Here is a 16,720-nt window from a genome sequence, read left to right as displayed (position 1 = left end):
CTGTCCCCCAGAGGAGGTGACACTAAACTGCCTAATTCATGCCGCTCGCAGCTCTGGCCAAAAAAAATGCCAAATCCCAAAAATGCGGAAACAAATGGGGAAATATTTTTAATGTGACAATGTGTTGAGCAAAGTGTCCTTGTCTGTTTTGTGTGTGTTCTCCTCAGACCCACAGAGGCGGGGACATTCCCTTTCCTCCGTCGCACCAGCCAAGCCTGTCACTCCATGCAGCCCTCCCAGGACTTACAGAAATGTTTCTCTGCCTCAGTTCTTACCTCCTTTTCTCAACAGGCCCCACCCCTTTTCCAGAGGAGGTGTCAAGCACCCTTTCATTCATCCTGGGCTGGTGGAAGTCCAACCGTGCCTGCCTTGGGGGGTCCTCTCCTGGAGGGGATGAGTTGGAATGGGGAGACCATCTCATGATGTTCTCTGACTCCAGCCAGCCTTCCTTGCTCTGAGCCTGCCCTTCCGCATACGGATCTCCAGCTTCACGTGTCCTATTCCAGACCCTTCCTCAGAGGCGAGGAGAGTGGCTCCCTGGGTAGGTAAGCGTTCCCTTGGCCAGGGGACTCATTGGCTCCCGCCCGTAGCTTCCCAGACGTCAAGCTGTGCTGAAGAAGGTTCTGAACAATCTGGTAGCATCCTGTGTCTGGGCCCGCAGCCCAGCCCCCTGCTCATGGGAGAAACTGCCGAAGTCACCAGTCATACTTCCACTTCCTTTTCTTCCCCCTAAGCCCAACTCTAAACTCCCTGCCCTCACCATGTACACTTTCAGCTGCCACTGGAAGCTGGGGACAGAGCTAGAGCTCCCATTCTGAACAGCCTTAGGGAGACAACCTCAGAACGTGCCCACTTACAGGACTCGCCATAGACCACCTCCTTCATGCCAGCATCACACGGATCAAAACTGCCCTCTATACCAAACCACGCCCATGGTTGAAACTCCTCTTGAGTTTGTAAAGCCATGAGGGTCTCCAAGGAAAAGAAAAAGAGCAAGATCGAAAACCCAGGGAGGCCTGTGGCTTGGTTGCATAGAAAACTCCTCACCCTGAGCTGATGAATGACCAGAGAAAGGCAGGGTAGCCTAATGGTTAGGAACATGATTTTTTTTTTTTCTTTCTTTTTTTTTTTTTTTGATTCAGGGAGACTTGGGTAGGAATTCTGGGTTTGCCTCTGGCTGTGTGATCGCAGGCAAGTTGCCCAATGTTTGTGTTACTTATGAAGCGAGATTAATAACACCCCTATGAAATTACCTGAGAATTGGTTGAGATTGTCTATGCAAAGCCCCCATTTTTGTGCCACTGTGTAGTCCACACCCTGTGAGCTGTATCTGTCGTTGTTTGCCTGAAAACAAGCATGTCCCTCCCCAAGAGTCAGTTGCAAACCCATCCCTTTGTCCCGTCCACACGTCTCAAACAGGCTCGAGGAAGGGGAGAGCATCTCTGTACCCAGCTGAGGCAGCCCCTCCCCGGCACCCACGTCATAGATCCTCCTCTCCAGCGTGGACACGCGGCAGCAGCAAAGGCTCCCGGACCCCGCGCCACCCCCTACCTGAGGGCTGCTAAACAATCTAGGTGCTGGGGTTTGGGGGAAGAAGACTTGCCAGGTGGGGAAGTCGGGGGCCTGGCTCCTCGGCGGCTCCTCTCCCCCTCCGAGGACTCCTCCGTCCCCCTTTTTCTCATTCTCGGGCTTCCCCTCTCCGGGTTGCTCTGGCAGCCGCATCAGGGGTCCAGGGCGATGTTCTCAGAGAGACTTAGGAGCACATCAAAGGAACGTCAGCGAAGGCGCTGAGACTCTGCAAGGAGTTGACAGACACTTACAGCCTGCACAGTGCCGGGCGGCTCTTTTTCTCAAAGCCAGCCGCCTAAATAATTCACACCCTCCCTTCTGTGTTCACGCAGGGCAATGGTGGAAACACAGCCCTGGCACAAGAAATATAATTACAGTTGTGACAGATGTTGTTATTAATCAGGCCGCAGTGTCACCAGAGGGTATTGCATAACCAGCCAATAATGGGCTTTTGGAGCCAACCTTCATATTTACAGGAGCTTTTCCACCGGCGCTCCCGTGGGCATTGCTGGAACACGAGCAGCATGGCGAGAGCTACGGCCACCGACGTGACTGCAGCTTGCAAGGAAGCAAAGCACCTCACCAGCATGATGTGTTTCCTTGCTGCGGACAGCAGGACAGCCACAGAAACGAAGCGGGGGGCTGAGCTGGAAATCACCATCTAACGGCGAAGGACCCTTGCCAGGCCTCCCAGGCTTGGCGATGCTGTCACAATCCCAGGGCAAGGTCTCCCTAACTTCCTTAAAGCGAAGCACCCAAGATGGCATCCCGTCACCAGCTGCACTGCGGACTTAAAGCCCGCGCATTAGGAGTCTCTAGGTCTGCTGGATGTCACCGAGTGGCAAAATCCTCTTTCCATCTTGCTCTCTGATATCCAGTTACTGCCTACTTGTCCCTTACAACTCAGCTCAGGGGCCACCTGCTCTGGAAAGCTGTCCGTGACCTGGCCCTCTCCCTTGACTGGGTTAAGGCACTCCTCATCCCTGCCTACTTCCACTGTCATTGGTCCACAAGCTTCTCCCTCCTCTCAACATTGTGTGGAGAAAACCCCAGCAGGGAATATTTCAGATGGGAACTGGTAGTTCAGATGTGGCAATAGTTTTGCGGCGTGGCATTCAGGCCCAGGCAGGGACAACCTTAAAATAACTGGTGCTCAGTAAGCATGTATTGAACACACATTGAATCAATGTCAGTTCTGTTTGGTTCCATATTGAAGTTAAAAACAAACAGCAATGAAGACAAAGCCTCTCTGGAGATGTGAAGTTCAAAGCATGTAACTCAAAGACATTGGTGATGAAACCCGCAAGGCCCTGGCCACCATGCGTCAGGTCCCCGTCTGAGACAGCTGTGCCCACGAGGATGTCTGCACATCGCCGCGTGCAATGGCTTCCCATGGCAACACACAGGTGAGTCCTCATTTCCCACTGCTGGGCCCCTGAACGTCGCATCCTGGGAAGAGTCCAGCCTCCCTCTTTCTGCTCTCTCGATTCTGGTGACAGGTGCATGCCCATGCCGGGGAAATGGTCCCCTGTCAACGCCAGCTCTTAGGAGATCAGGCTTAGAAAATAACTGCAGAAAGCATGAAGAAGCCTTGAAGAGCTGTATGTGGACTGTGCACATCATTGTTGCAGATTATTGTAAATGTGCACACAGTAACCATTCAAAGTCAGCCTCACTCGGCTCCCATGAAACAGGCTCTTCTCAAAGCCCTGTGTGTAACTCATCTGCCACTGGGATAAATGAACGAAGGACAGACACATAAACCAAATGGATGCTTTGTCATGTCCACCTGGACCAGAAACCCCAGCGGCCTTAGCTCAGAGCTGGACGAGATGGTGTCTGGGTGCCCCTGACCTCTGAGGTCTCTGGTTCTCTGAAGGTTGTGGGATGGAGTTGGGCCCTCCATCCCACAGGAATGACAAAATAGGACAGGAAGGGTGTTATGTCCTGTGATTGGGCTGGATCTGAAAGACACATTAAAGAGAGTGTCTCAAAGCAAGAAGCCATGTCTCACCAAACAGCACGTGTGCAACGCATCCACACAATCGCACTTGGCCTAAACACACACATGCACACACACATATGCACACACGCACACACATGCCCATGTGTGCACGCACACCCATGCACGCACACCCATGCACACACGCACACACATGCCCATGCGTGCACGCACACCCATGCACGCACACCCATGCACACACGTGTGCATGCACGCACACACAGGCACACGTGTACACATGCACACACACACACCCACGCGCACGCACATGTACACACATGCACATGCAGGCATGCACACACATGTGCACACGCGCACACACACATGCGCATGCACACACATGCACACCCACGCACACCCAGGTACACACGTGTGTGCACACACACACACCAGCACTGGTCTTCAGACGTGTGCTCACACACCAGCCTTGTATCACTCATAGCCTAGGGGTGATGTTAGGCCCACCTAGCATGGTGGGGAGGCCTCAGGAAACTAACAATTACGGCGGAAGGCAAAGTGGGAACAGGCCAGTCTTCACACGCCTGTTTCCTGAGACATATGCCCAGGAGCACTCACCCCCGCACCCACATGGCTCCCACGCAGCTTCACACAGCTGCACACTCTGTCCCCATCAGCACGCACCCGTACGCCGCTCCCTTACACATGCCTATGACTCATATTCACACACACTACAACGCCCACTTCCCCACACATGCCGCACATGCTGGAGCTCTTGGAGACTTGTCTAGTTAGCTCGTTAAGTTAAACAGGAGAAACAAGTGTGTCATTACAGTAGAAATGCAAAAAAAAATAACATTTTATTTTCAAATATGCTTTTAGTTGCCATGGCAGTCCCAGCACCACGAAAGTTGTGATTGGTGGTAAATGCATGTTTCAAAAAGCAGCAATTTGCTCCCCATGTGCAGAAACTTCTGTATATGTTGAGTCCCCTCTCCTGTCGGGTCCCTCCAGGCACCGTGGACATCAGAGCAGGGCACCCAGATGAGAACTGCCGGGAGCTCTCTGCAAGGGTGTTCCAGGCTGATGGTCGCCCGGCTTCTGAGCCCAATCCACTTAATGACTTGGAAGCTGCCCACAGCTCTGAAGGTGGCAGATGCCCGTAAGGAACAATTGCCCCTGCTGCTCAGCCAGCCTCTGGTGCCCTCACTGCAGCACTTGGGATGTGCCATAGAGACACAGAACCAGGGGACCCAAAATGGAGCTGGCCCCTGTAGCCAGAGCCATCTCTCCAGAATTCCCCTCTCCCAGTCACAGCTGCCTGCTGCCATGGTAATGAGGGAAGCCAAGCTGCCCTGCACAAGCCGGTGTGACCACCCATGACCAACCAGTGAAGCACCCTGAGCTGGTATCCGCAGAGAAGACAGACCTGCATCTTCCCCCCATTTAACTGGAAGCTTCTCCAAGACAGGCACCTCCTGAGTCCCTGTGGCCTTATGCATCTTGGGACCCAAGGTGCATTTCCTGATAAGCTTCCTTGTCCCCAAATTAACTGGTTACCTCATTTCCTGATGCGATTCTGAAGGGGGAGTAATTTCCAGAATTTGTCCTCTAAAGTCCATTTGCAAATTGCCTTTGTAATCATCATCTGAAAGGCCAGCTGGGAGGGGCTGGATTTTTGAGCCCCCGTCTTGACGTTAGAGCTTTGGCTAATCCCTAGACCCACACTAGGGTCCTCCTCAGCTCTTGTTTCTTCCTTTTTTTTTCTTTCTTTTTTTTTTTGTGTGTGTGAGACGGAGTCTTGTTCTGTTGCCCAGCCTGGAGCGCAGTGGCGTGATACCTGTTCACTCCAGCCTTCACCTCCCAAGTTCAAGCCATTCTCCTGCCTCAGCCTCCAAGTAACTCAGATTACAGGTGCAAGCCACCACACCTAGCTAATTTTTGTATATTTAGTAGAAACGGCTTTCACTATGTTGGCCAGGCTGGTCTCAAACTTCTGACCTCAAGTGATCCGCCCACCTCGGCCTCCCAAAGTGCTGGGATTACAGACATAAGCCCCCGCACCCGGCTCCTTGTCAGCTTTTCAGTCAGTCTTTTAGGGCTCAGACCAATAGGAGGTGCTCTTATCCACCCAAAAAGTGATTCAGCCTTGGGTCTACCCTTCGAGTTCTCCATCACCTGCATCCCTTTTACCAACCCATAATATTCAGAGAATGGTACAGTGATGGGGTTAAGAACATCACTAATCAAATTAGACCATGCAGTTCAAATCCTGGCTCTGTCACTTAGGGGCTGTGTGACCTTGGGCAAGTTACTTAACCTCTCTGGGCTTCAGCTTCCTGATCTGCAAAATGGACCTGATAATAACAACACCTACCTTTTAGAGCTATTGTGACATGTTAGGCACAGAGCAGGCGCTACATACGCTAGCTACCTGATGTGGTTTGGATTTGTGTCCCCACCCAAACCTCATGTGAAATTGTAATCCTCAGTGTTGGAGGTGGGGCCTGGCACGAGGTGATTGGATCACAGGGCAGATTTTTCCCACTTTCATGCTGTTCTTGTGATAGCGTTCTCGTGAGATCTGGCTGTTTAAAAGTGTGTGGTGCACACATTCGCACTCCTAAGTGGGTGCTGAACAATGAGAACACATGGACACAGGGAGGGGAACATCACATACCAGGGCCTGCGGGTGGGGGGCAAAGGGAGGAATAGCAGTGGGTAGGGGGATTGGGGAGCGACAGCAGTGGGTGGGGGGAATTGGGGACGGAGAGCATTAGGATAAATACCAAATGTAGATGACGGGGCGATGGGTGCAGCAAGCCACCATGGCACGTGTGTGCCTATGTAGCAAACCTGCACGATCTGCACGTGGACCCCAGAACTTACAGTACGATAAATTAATAAATAAAACAATAACGTGTGTGGTGCTTCCCCCCTTCTCTTTCCCTCCCGCTCTGGTCATGTGAAGACATGCCTGTTTTCCTGTCACCTTCCACCACAATTTTAAGTTTCCTGAGGCCTCCCCAGCCACGCTTCCTGTAAAGCCTGCAGAATCGTGGACCAATTAAGCCCCTTTTCTTTGTGAATTACCCAGTCTCAGGGATTTCTTTACGGCAGTGCAGTAGCAGACTAATACGCTATCATTCTCCATTTTTTTCTTTTGCACCAATAGACAGTGACGGAGCTCCTTCTCTGCTCAGAAGGACGCTGGACTGGGTACAGAGTGGATAGAGGTGGGACGTGCAGAAGTGAAGCCACCACAGATGTAGCCTCACAGAGCTCAGAGTCAAGCTGGGAACTCAGACACAAACACACGGAGCAGAGGAAGACTGTCCCTGCTCCTTCAGTCTGAAGGAGCAGCTTGTTCCTGAGGGCATCCAAGACGGGGGGCTTTGATTCTCCCCTCTGTGGCCCTCGGGGTGCACATGTGCACTGTGTGGCACTCAGGCCCAGACAGGGGCAAGCTGAAAATAACTGTGCTCAATAAACGTGTATTGAGCACACATTTAATCAATGTTAGCTCCCTTTGGCGCCACACTGAAGTTAAAAACAAACCAACCATAGGCCCAGCATGGCAGCGCACGCCTGTAGTCCCAGCACTTTGGGAGGATGAGGCCGGTGGATCACCTGAGGTCATGAGTTTGAGACCAGCCTGGCCAACATGGTAACCCTGTCTCTACTAAAAAAACAAAACAAAAATTAGCCAGGTGTGGTGGCTCACGCCTGTAGTCCCAGCTACTCAGGGGGCTGAGGCACAAGAATCACTTGAAACCACAAGGTGGAGGCTGCAGGGAGCCGACATCATGTCAAAGGCTCTCTAGAGATGTGAAGCTCAGAGAGTGTAACTGGAAGATGCTGATGATGTTGGCGACAAAACCAAGACGGCCATGGCCACCATGGATAAGTAACTTTCTGTATAAATTTATGGGACGAAGGTGCAGTTTTGTTATGTTACATGCAAGGATTGCACAGTGGTCATGAAAATACATACAAATGACCACCAAACATATTCCTTTCTTTTTCTTTCCCTTTTTTTAGCCTATAAAGACACATGCATGAGCACACTCACCCAGCTGCAGAGACCTAACAGAGAAGCTGCCGAAGCCTGCACTGTCGCCCAGCCTAGAGTACCGTGGCGCGACGCAGCTCACTGCAGCCCCGACCTCCCGGGCTCAAGCAATCCTCCCACCTCCAGCCCCGAGTAGCTGGGGCTACAGGCGAGCACCACCACTCCTGGTGAATTTCTGTATTTTTTGTAGAGATGCAGGTTGGTCTCAAACACCTAGAGTCAAGCAATCTACCCACGTCGGCCTTCCAAAGCGCTGGGATTGCCGGTGTGAGCCACTGCACCTGGCCCCAAGTATACTCTTACGTGGACCTCCGCGCCAGCCTACGAGGAAGGGAGGTATATGGATACAGTCTGAGCCCCTGGCCCCTCATCACTCCGGCCTCTGTGGCCTTCAGCAAGCAGTCTGGTGCGTGGGTTACAAGCAGAGTCAGCATGCCAGTCTGTCATGTATTTCATCCTGTTTGAAGTGTCTAAAATTCCAGTCACTGGGAGCAGGATTGAGCTGAAAATCTAATGTGTACAAATGGAGGGGATGGGCCTGCAGTGCTCACGGGCGTAAATAATTCATGAGGGTTAAATGATTTTATTTAGCCTCTGGGAGTGCCAGGGAACAGTGGTTCCCAGACTGTCACCCAAAGACCCAGTTCAAAGAATCACCAAGGAATGCTCCCTCCGTTTTAACCACAGTGGGCATCAGCTTAGAGTCTTTTGCACCCCGTGGTCTCTGCCAGATTTTACAATTGTTGAGGGTCATGTTATAACCCTAATTTCCCCCCTGTAATGCTTGATAATGGGTTTGCACGTGGTCCTTTCCTCTAAAACTCTGCAACGATGCACCACATTCAACCCACAAGTAAAATTTAGTTTTGTTATGACTGAATATGATTGTTGTCTGAAGATATCTTTGGACAAAATGTTACATGGTATGGGTCATGCCATATGGTGTGTAATGGGGTACAAGTTTCTGACAAAAAAGAGGTGGGAGCAGAGTGTGAGCTCCAGCCTGCCCCACAGCTGAGCGCTGCATCTCCCGGAATACGGGAGCCCGGAGCTCTTTAGTATGTAAGAGAGGTTGTCACATCTACTCAACTGCTTATGAGCAATGAAGTCTCATCATTTCACGTGTGTTTACTAACTCTGCAGAGGTGACTGTTGACCATCATTTTAAATATCTTAATGCTAAAAAGTATGTCTTCAAAAGCACACCAAAAAATCTAAAACTGGCTGGGCGTGGTGGCTCATGCCTGTAATTCCAGCACTTGGGGAGGCCAAGGTGAGCAGATCACGAGATCAAGAGATTGAGACCATCCTGGCCAACATGGTGAAACCCCGTCTCTACTAAAAAGATAAAACTTGGCTGGGCGTGGTGGAGTGCACCTGTGGTCCCAGCTGCTCAGGAGGCTCAGGCAGGAGAATCGCTTGAACCAGGTAGGTGGAGCTTGCAGTAAGCCAAGGTCGCGCCACTGCTGGTCTAGGACATAGAAAATGTCCATGGAATTCCTTGAAAGATGCAAAAGCGAAATCCTTCTATGTGATGTAAAAATGAAACCTGTTTTGCCCCATCTCTGTCTAAAACCAATTAGATGTCATCATGAAAATAAAATATATATACAGGCAAAGCCAAAATTCCAAGCCCACATCTGAAAACTGAAAAAGCACATCCGTACAATCCTTCAAGTGAGACTTCTCAGGAGCTCTAATGTGCCTTCATGTCCCAGCTTAGGATCACATAAGCAAAACATCCTAAACCCTAGTTCTTCAGAAGGAAAGTCAAGACCTATGAATGGCTCACCTCAATTAAATTAACACTGAAAATCGTAATAAAATAGAAAACAATATATGTTTCCTGAACATGAATACACACACCTCCATATCAGCTCACAAGCCATCACCCTACTTCTTACTTTCCAGGAAGCATTAGAGACTTTATTGCTAAAATCAGAAAAAATACAAGGATGTTCACTCTCTCTTCTGCTGTCAACATTGCATTGTAGGCATTAACCAACATGATTAGACAACCAATTAGAGGCCTAAGATGGCAAAAGAAGAAATAAAATAAAGCTATTTAAAGGTGATATGGTTATATGTCTGGAAAATCCAAAAGAATCCATGGAAAAACTATTACAAATAATAGGTGAATTTAGCAAAGCATTAGAATATAAGCTCAACATACAGAGCTTAATAGGATGATGTGTAGAAAGAATGTTGAGTTAGGAGGTAATGTATGAGCAGAACCTATTTATAACAACAAACATAAATAAATCAAAAATTTTACAGATTTGAAAAAAAACTATATCAAAGGGAAAAAGTGAAGCAATTCCTTAAAATAGAAAATAAACTGAAACATAAAAACACAACTGTATTTCAAGTTAATGGCTTCTACAGAGAAAATCTTTTTTTTTTTTTTTTGAGTTACTTTAAAACAAAATATTGTGACTGGGCTTTCCAAGTGAGACATAGTCTCAGGACAGAAAGAACCACAAAGAAATCATACATAAGAGACTCATGTAACAGCATTAGTAACCAAGATTTTCCATGTTAGAGAAAAGAGCTATAAATACAACAATTTTAAACTTAGGTAAAAACTCTGAAATCTAGATTGAATATCAGTGTGAACTACTCATAATTTCCTTTTTGACTTTAAAAAAATATGGACATGTCAGTTTTGTCACTGAAAAGATGTCAAGGTATAAAGCTCAGGCAATGAGCACCCAAATTGTGGTCTCTAAATACCATTTTCAGCAGAGTAACCAGTCCCACTGGAGGAAATAGGAAAAGTCAGCTGGAACTTCCTGTCAGGCCTAAAAGTGAGTAAGCTCTCAGTGATGCCAAATGAGAGAGAAACCAACTTGAAGACACATCCAATGACCAAATATGGTACAACTCATTATCCTGAAAACGAACATGAACATAATTGCTAAGGCCTCAAGTAATTACTCTTTTAAAAGTAATAAGTAAGAAAAGAACCAAACAATTGTCCTCCCTTTTCCATACAGATTATATTACAGGGTAGCCAAATAGTTGACAAAGCAAGTCTGTTTCAGAGAGGAATCGCAAACCAATAAAGAAAAGATCTTAGATTAGAACACGGCCATTTTGCTACCTCTAATGAAATAGTGGACCTAGGTAATGATTGTGTGACGTTGTTACAGCAATTGTTCTCACGGTTTTCTATGCAGTGATGGGTCAGTATCCACTGCAAGGTAAGTGGCAAGGAAGTTGTTACTAATAATAGTAACCCGATTTAGGAGAAAGTATGGGCTGGGTACAGTGGCTCATGCCTGTAATCCCAGCACTTTGGGAGGCCGAGGCAGGCGGATCGCCTGAGGTCAGGAGGTTCAAGACCAGCCTGACCAACATGGAGAAACCCCGTCTCTACTTAAAACACAAAAATTAGCTGGGTGTGCTGGTGGACATCTGTAATCCCAGCTACTCGGGAGGCTGAAGCAGGACAATCACTTGAACTCAGGAGGTGGAGGTTGCAGTGAGTGGAGATCATGCCATTGCCCTCCAGCCTGGATGACAAGAGACTCCATCTCAAAAAAAAGAAAAAAAAAATCTATGTTCTGAGTTTCCCACAGTGGTCTGCTAAGTTGCTGCAAATAGGCCACAGGAGTGCTGAGCTAGTGACCCAGCCCTCCTCAGCCCTCCCTAGCCCTCAGGGGCCACTAGGCCATCTTGGCGGGGTCCCTCTGGCCACCGAGCCGCCTCTCTCACTACCTGGAGCATTTCAGAGACGTTATCACCTCTACTATGTGACGTGACCTGAACACAGTTGAAAACACAGCACTCTATGGCTTCTCAAGCACGTCAGGAAACTTGGTGGCCAAGAGCAGTATCTTTGCATTTAACTGCACAGAATTCTGTCCTGAACCCAGGTGGGGTCCTGGCCCCCTGCTCCCTGCCCCATGTTCTCCTCACTGGGGCGAGGCACTGTCCATAGGGCACCCAGTCCACCACCTGAGGCCATGTGGGAGCTTGTCTCCAGACCATGAAAGTACTCAGATGGCTCCCAAGTGAGGACTCAGAGTGCTGATGACCGCATGGAGCCCCACCTGGCCCAGCAGGGGCCCAGCTGTCACCTGTATGCAGCTAAGCCCACCGTGCCCTTTAGCTTCTGTGCCCACCCCGGGGCAGCTGCCGGAGGAGTCGCCCCAGCCCTTGGCCCCTCACCCCGCCCCCACGGAACCTGCTTTGGGAAAAACAGACTGTAACAATAAAAAAGCCCTTGTCAAATTCCCTTGTCTCCAGTCCAGGAAGTTTCTAGAAGCAGTCAGACCACAGGACAGAGAAGTACTGGTGGCCCAGCTGTCCCTGGAGAAGCCATCTCCCACCTCCAAAAGGAAGTGCCCAGACCACGGAGGCCCCAGCCCCAGGCCTGGCTTTCCTGGTAGGACAGTATTTGGGGTCACCCATCTGCCTCCTGGAGCAGCTGGTCCAGCTCTGAGAAGGCTCTTTTACGGCTGTGCCAGCTCACTCTAAGCCCACCCGGGGCAGACCAGTGGCTGGTGACCACCTTCGGACCTGGGCTCACCCCAGGGATTTGCACTGACAGGTACACTGGCAGAGATCACAGAGGCAGGTTCTGTTAAAGACACACACACACACACACACTCTCTCTCTTACACATACGCACACTTACACATACACTCACATACACACTGACACTTGTGCACATCCACTCATACACACATATACACACACCACACATACACACACATAAACATTCACACACACCACACGCTCACTCACACTCACACTAATGCACATACACACATGTACACACACACGTTCATACATACACTTACATCCACACATACATTCACACTCATCCACAGACATCCACACACACCCACAAACATACACACTCATACATGCACACTGCACATGCCCAGTCTTACACACCTATATAAACTCAGACTCACACATCACACATGGACACACACACTTATGCATGCTCACACCACACACACATAGGCACATACACTCATAAACACACACAAATGCACACTCACATGCTCACACATGCATGTACACATATACACAACACACACACTCCCACTCATACACACATATACAGAGTAACACATGCACACACACTCACACACATAAACACTACACATACACATATACACTCACTACACATACACACATATACACTCACAGTTATGCACACACACGCACAGCACATATACACATGCAGACAGACTCATGCCCATATACACGCACACTACGCATACACATATACACTCACATGCATACACATACACTCACAGTTATGCACACTCACACGCACAGCACATATACACATGCACACACTCATGCATATATACACACACTACACATACACATATACAATCACATTTATGCACACTCACATGCACAACACTCATTTACACACACATGCACACATTCATACATATACACATACTGTACACATACACGCACAGCACTTGCAAACACTCCTTATGCACATTCACATGCATGGCACTTACACATAAACACACACACATCCACATACATCACACACATATGTATACACACATACATGCACACACATACACTCTTACATACATAAACACACACCCACACACACCACACACACCACTCTCACATACACCTCCTCACATACACTCCGTCTTCCCTCTGTTTCCATGTCTGCTGTCTCCAAGACTTTCTGGTTTTGAGTCCCCCGCTAAAATTAAAATGCTCCTGAGAGTAATTAAGCTTTGGCAGCTAATGTCTTAATTACCCACTAACACCATATTTACCATCACCCTCGCCAGGCAGGAGCAGCGAGCTATGAGGCCGATCCACTGGCCGGAGACAGACTGTGGGAGACCCAGCATCCTGAAGCTTGGCAGGAGGCTCAGGAGGGCCACGACTGAGCCACAGGCTCATGGATCTCTTTGAGCCCTGGGGTCCAAATCCTTCATGCTCAGCACCCACTGCAGTGCAGTGCCCTTACCCAGGGCTTAAAAGTATCCACTAACATGAAGAGTGACCTACAAAAGACACTGACCGAATCAACCGCCGGCTCTTCATTGGGCAGAGTGAGACGGAGAGGCTGAGCAGCTTCCAAGGGCCACACAGCTTCTCTTGCAGGCCGGAGACCCTCTTGATAGGCTCATTCAGCACAGCCGGAGAGAGGTGCCAGGTGACGGGAGGCCGAGGTTAATCAGACAACGGGCGTTTGAGAAGCATCACTGCTGCTTGGTGTCCTCACCTGGAGGACGTGAGTGAGGTGCCCCGTGCAATGGGATTGGCACATCTGACTACTCAGAAGGTTGTGGTCTTGGGTTGCCGGCCCGCCAAAAACATCCTGCCTCCCCGACTCTGCCTTTCCATCTCAAATGTCACAAAAATTAAGCACCAGCCAACAAAATCAGGATGCAGAAACCACAACCAGTTTGTGTGGATTCACCTGAGCCAGGGTGGGAGGCAGTGAATTAGAACCAGAACCAAAGGTGACAAGGAAATCAATTGCAAGTCTGCGGTGGCTTCCCACTGCTGTCCCAGCTGCCGAGGGCTCCTGCCGGATGGTTCTTGGTTACCAGCCAGCATACTTTTACCAGCACTGGTTCCTAAGTGACTATTTAATCATGCATTGTGTGTTTGAATGTATTCATTATATTTTAATATGATTATGTTCAATCCAGTAGATGGAAACTGATTTGTCCAGATGTATAATTATTTTCTAAATGCTTATACTTCTTGATGGCAGGGTTGGCAGAGAGTTTGAGAAAGAAGAGGAGTCCATTAGCTCTTCACGTTCATTAGCCATGGTTGTGAGAGCCTCCTTAGTGTGTTCAAGGTAATCCACGCTGCCCTGGGACACCTCGGCCTTAAACGCCATCACAGGGGTCTTGTGCTTTCAGCCCCACGCAGGGAATCACTGGGGCTCTAAGTTTCACCTGGAGCTCCTCTCTCTGATGGGCTGTTTTTCCCTGTTCCTCTTTTTGTTTTTGTGTTTTAACATTTCAACTCTAATTAGATTTTTAACATTTCAGCTCTAATTTAGACTCAGAAGATACGTGTGCAGGTTGGTTAAATGGATGTATTGTGTGATGCTGAGGTTTGGGGTAAAAATATTCCTGTCACCCAGGTGGTGAGCATAGGTAGTGCCTAACCAATAGGTGGTGTTTCAGCCTCTGCCCCTCCCTCTCTTCCCTCTCTAGTAGCCCCAGTGTCTGTCTGCCCATCTTTATGTCCACGTGTGCCCGGTGTTTCTCTCCCACTTGTAAGTGAGAACAAGCAGTATTTGGTTTTCTGTTCCTGCATTAATCCGCTTAGGATAATGGTCTCCAACCGTATCTATGTTGTTGCAAAGAACATGATCTCCTTCTTTTTTATGGCTGTGTAGTATTCCAGGGTGTATATGGATCACATTTTCCACTGATGGGCTCCTATGTTGGTTCATTGCCTTTGCTCTTACAAATAATGCTGGGATGAACATACAGGTGCAGGTGTCTTTTTGGTAGAACAAATTATTTTCCTTTGGGTTTGGGAAGGGGCTCTGCCCAGGTGACTGCCTCACTGCACCCTCCAAATGCCCTGTCCCAGGATTCCGTGGGTTACCACAGAAGGAAGACTGACTCTTCAGGTCTTCCTTCTCTGGTAACCCACGGAATCCTGGGACAGGGCGCCCGGCCACCATATTTTCCTCAGGATCCACGACTGGACTGGCTCAGGCACTCCTCTAAGGCTGGGTTTGAGAGGCACTGGTTCACCCTTCTTGGCTCTGACTGAATGAATGCAGGTGTCCCAGAAACCTTTCCCTAGCGGGCCTTAGAGTCATCCTGATACAGAACAGCTGGGCTCCTGGCTAACCTCCCCCAAGCCTGGAACCTTGGCCCTAAGTGGAAACAGCTGGCCTAATTTTCTTCCCAAATGATTGCCTTATTGGCCTGCCACGCACCTATGCTATGCCCATAAAGAGAAAACAGAGCAACACGGTGGCTGACCAGCAAGGAACTTCCCCGAAATCAGATTCCTGATGTTAAATGTTATTTAACTTCAATAGTTTTTAGGGTACAGCTGGGTTTTGGTTATCTGGATGAGCTCATTGGCGGTGATTTTTGAGATTTAGTGCACCCGTCACACACCGTACCCAAGATGCTGTCTGTACCCCTCGCTCCACTCCCGGCCTCTCCCCACCCCGAGTCCCCACAGTCCATTAGCTCACTGCATGCTTGCCGCCCTCATAGCCCAGCTATGAGCGAAGTGACTCAGGAGCGGAAACCAAAAGGATAATTCTAATTCTTCACCCTTCGTGTAAATCCTCGCCTTCTCCCAGTGGTTTTTCTCTCTTCATCAACCTTTCTGTTTTTAACATCTTATCTTCTTGGCTTTATCTTTTACATGAACTCTCATGGTGTAATTTCATCTTTATTTTATAACATTCATCTTATTTCAGATCATAAGATTTCATTTTATCCCACTTATTAATGAGAACATGGGGTATTTGGTTTTCCATTCCTGAGTTACTTCACTTAGAATAATGGCCTCCAGTTCCAGCTAGGTTGCTGCAAAAGACATTATTTCATTCCTTTTCGTGGCTGAGTAGTATTCCACGGTGTATATACACCACATTTTCTTTATTCACTCGACAACCCACAGGCATGAAGGCTGGTTCCACATCTTGCGATTGTAAATTGTGCTGCTATAAACATACATCTGCAAGTGTCTTTGTCATAGAATAACTTCTTTTCTTTTGGGTAAATGCCCAGGAGTGGGATTGCTGGATCAAATGGTAGACCTACTTTTAGTTCTTTAAGGAAGCTCCATACTGTTTTCCACTGTGGTTGTACTAGTTTACATTCCCACCAGCAATGGAGATGTGCTTCCTTTCCGCCACATCAACTACAACATCTATTGTTTTTGGACTTTGTAACTTTGACCATTCTTGTAGGAGTAAGATGGTATCCCATGTGGTTTTGATTTGCATTTCCCCAATGATTCTCGATGCTGAGATTCTTGAGTAGCCACAAGCCCCCTGGCTGTTTATTTTGATAAAAGCTTTTCAAGGTGGCAGCAGCAGCTGATAAAGCTGCAGGGTCCCCAGCATCCTTTAATTCTTCTTGCTGAGTGACACCATCCTCTGCAGAGGGATGGCTTAG

The 16,720-nt window shown here is 48.7% G+C and overlaps 1 protein-coding gene across 3 annotated transcripts in view; it reads right to left on the bottom strand.

The window, feature by feature from the left end:
- Window positions 1-16,720, bottom strand: part of CALN1 (calneuron 1) — a 612,621-nt gene that overhangs the window by 574,855 nt on the left and 21,046 nt on the right. The window contains exon 2 of one of the 3 annotated variants that reach the window (XM_032264678.1): window positions 1,604-1,795. The exons of 1 other annotated variant lie outside the window; for it this stretch is intronic. In XM_032264678.1, the coding sequence (XP_032120569.1) occupies window positions 1,604-1,722 (119 nt within the window). In that variant the 5' untranslated portion in view covers window positions 1,723-1,795. Of the gene's footprint in view, window positions 1-1,551; window positions 1,573-1,603; window positions 1,796-16,720 lie in introns of those variants that run through there. One more of the 3 variants, XM_032264677.1, reaches the window with a different exon arrangement.

Source organism: Sapajus apella, unplaced genomic scaffold (assembly GCF_009761245.1).
Source record: "Sapajus apella isolate SASKATOON/1434 unplaced genomic scaffold, GSC_monkey_1.0 scaffold146, whole genome shotgun sequence".
Classification (NCBI taxonomy): Eukaryota; Metazoa; Chordata; class Mammalia; order Primates; family Cebidae; genus Sapajus; species Sapajus apella.
Note: the sequence above shows the minus strand (reverse complement) of the source record. Positions and strands in the feature narration are given on the sequence as shown.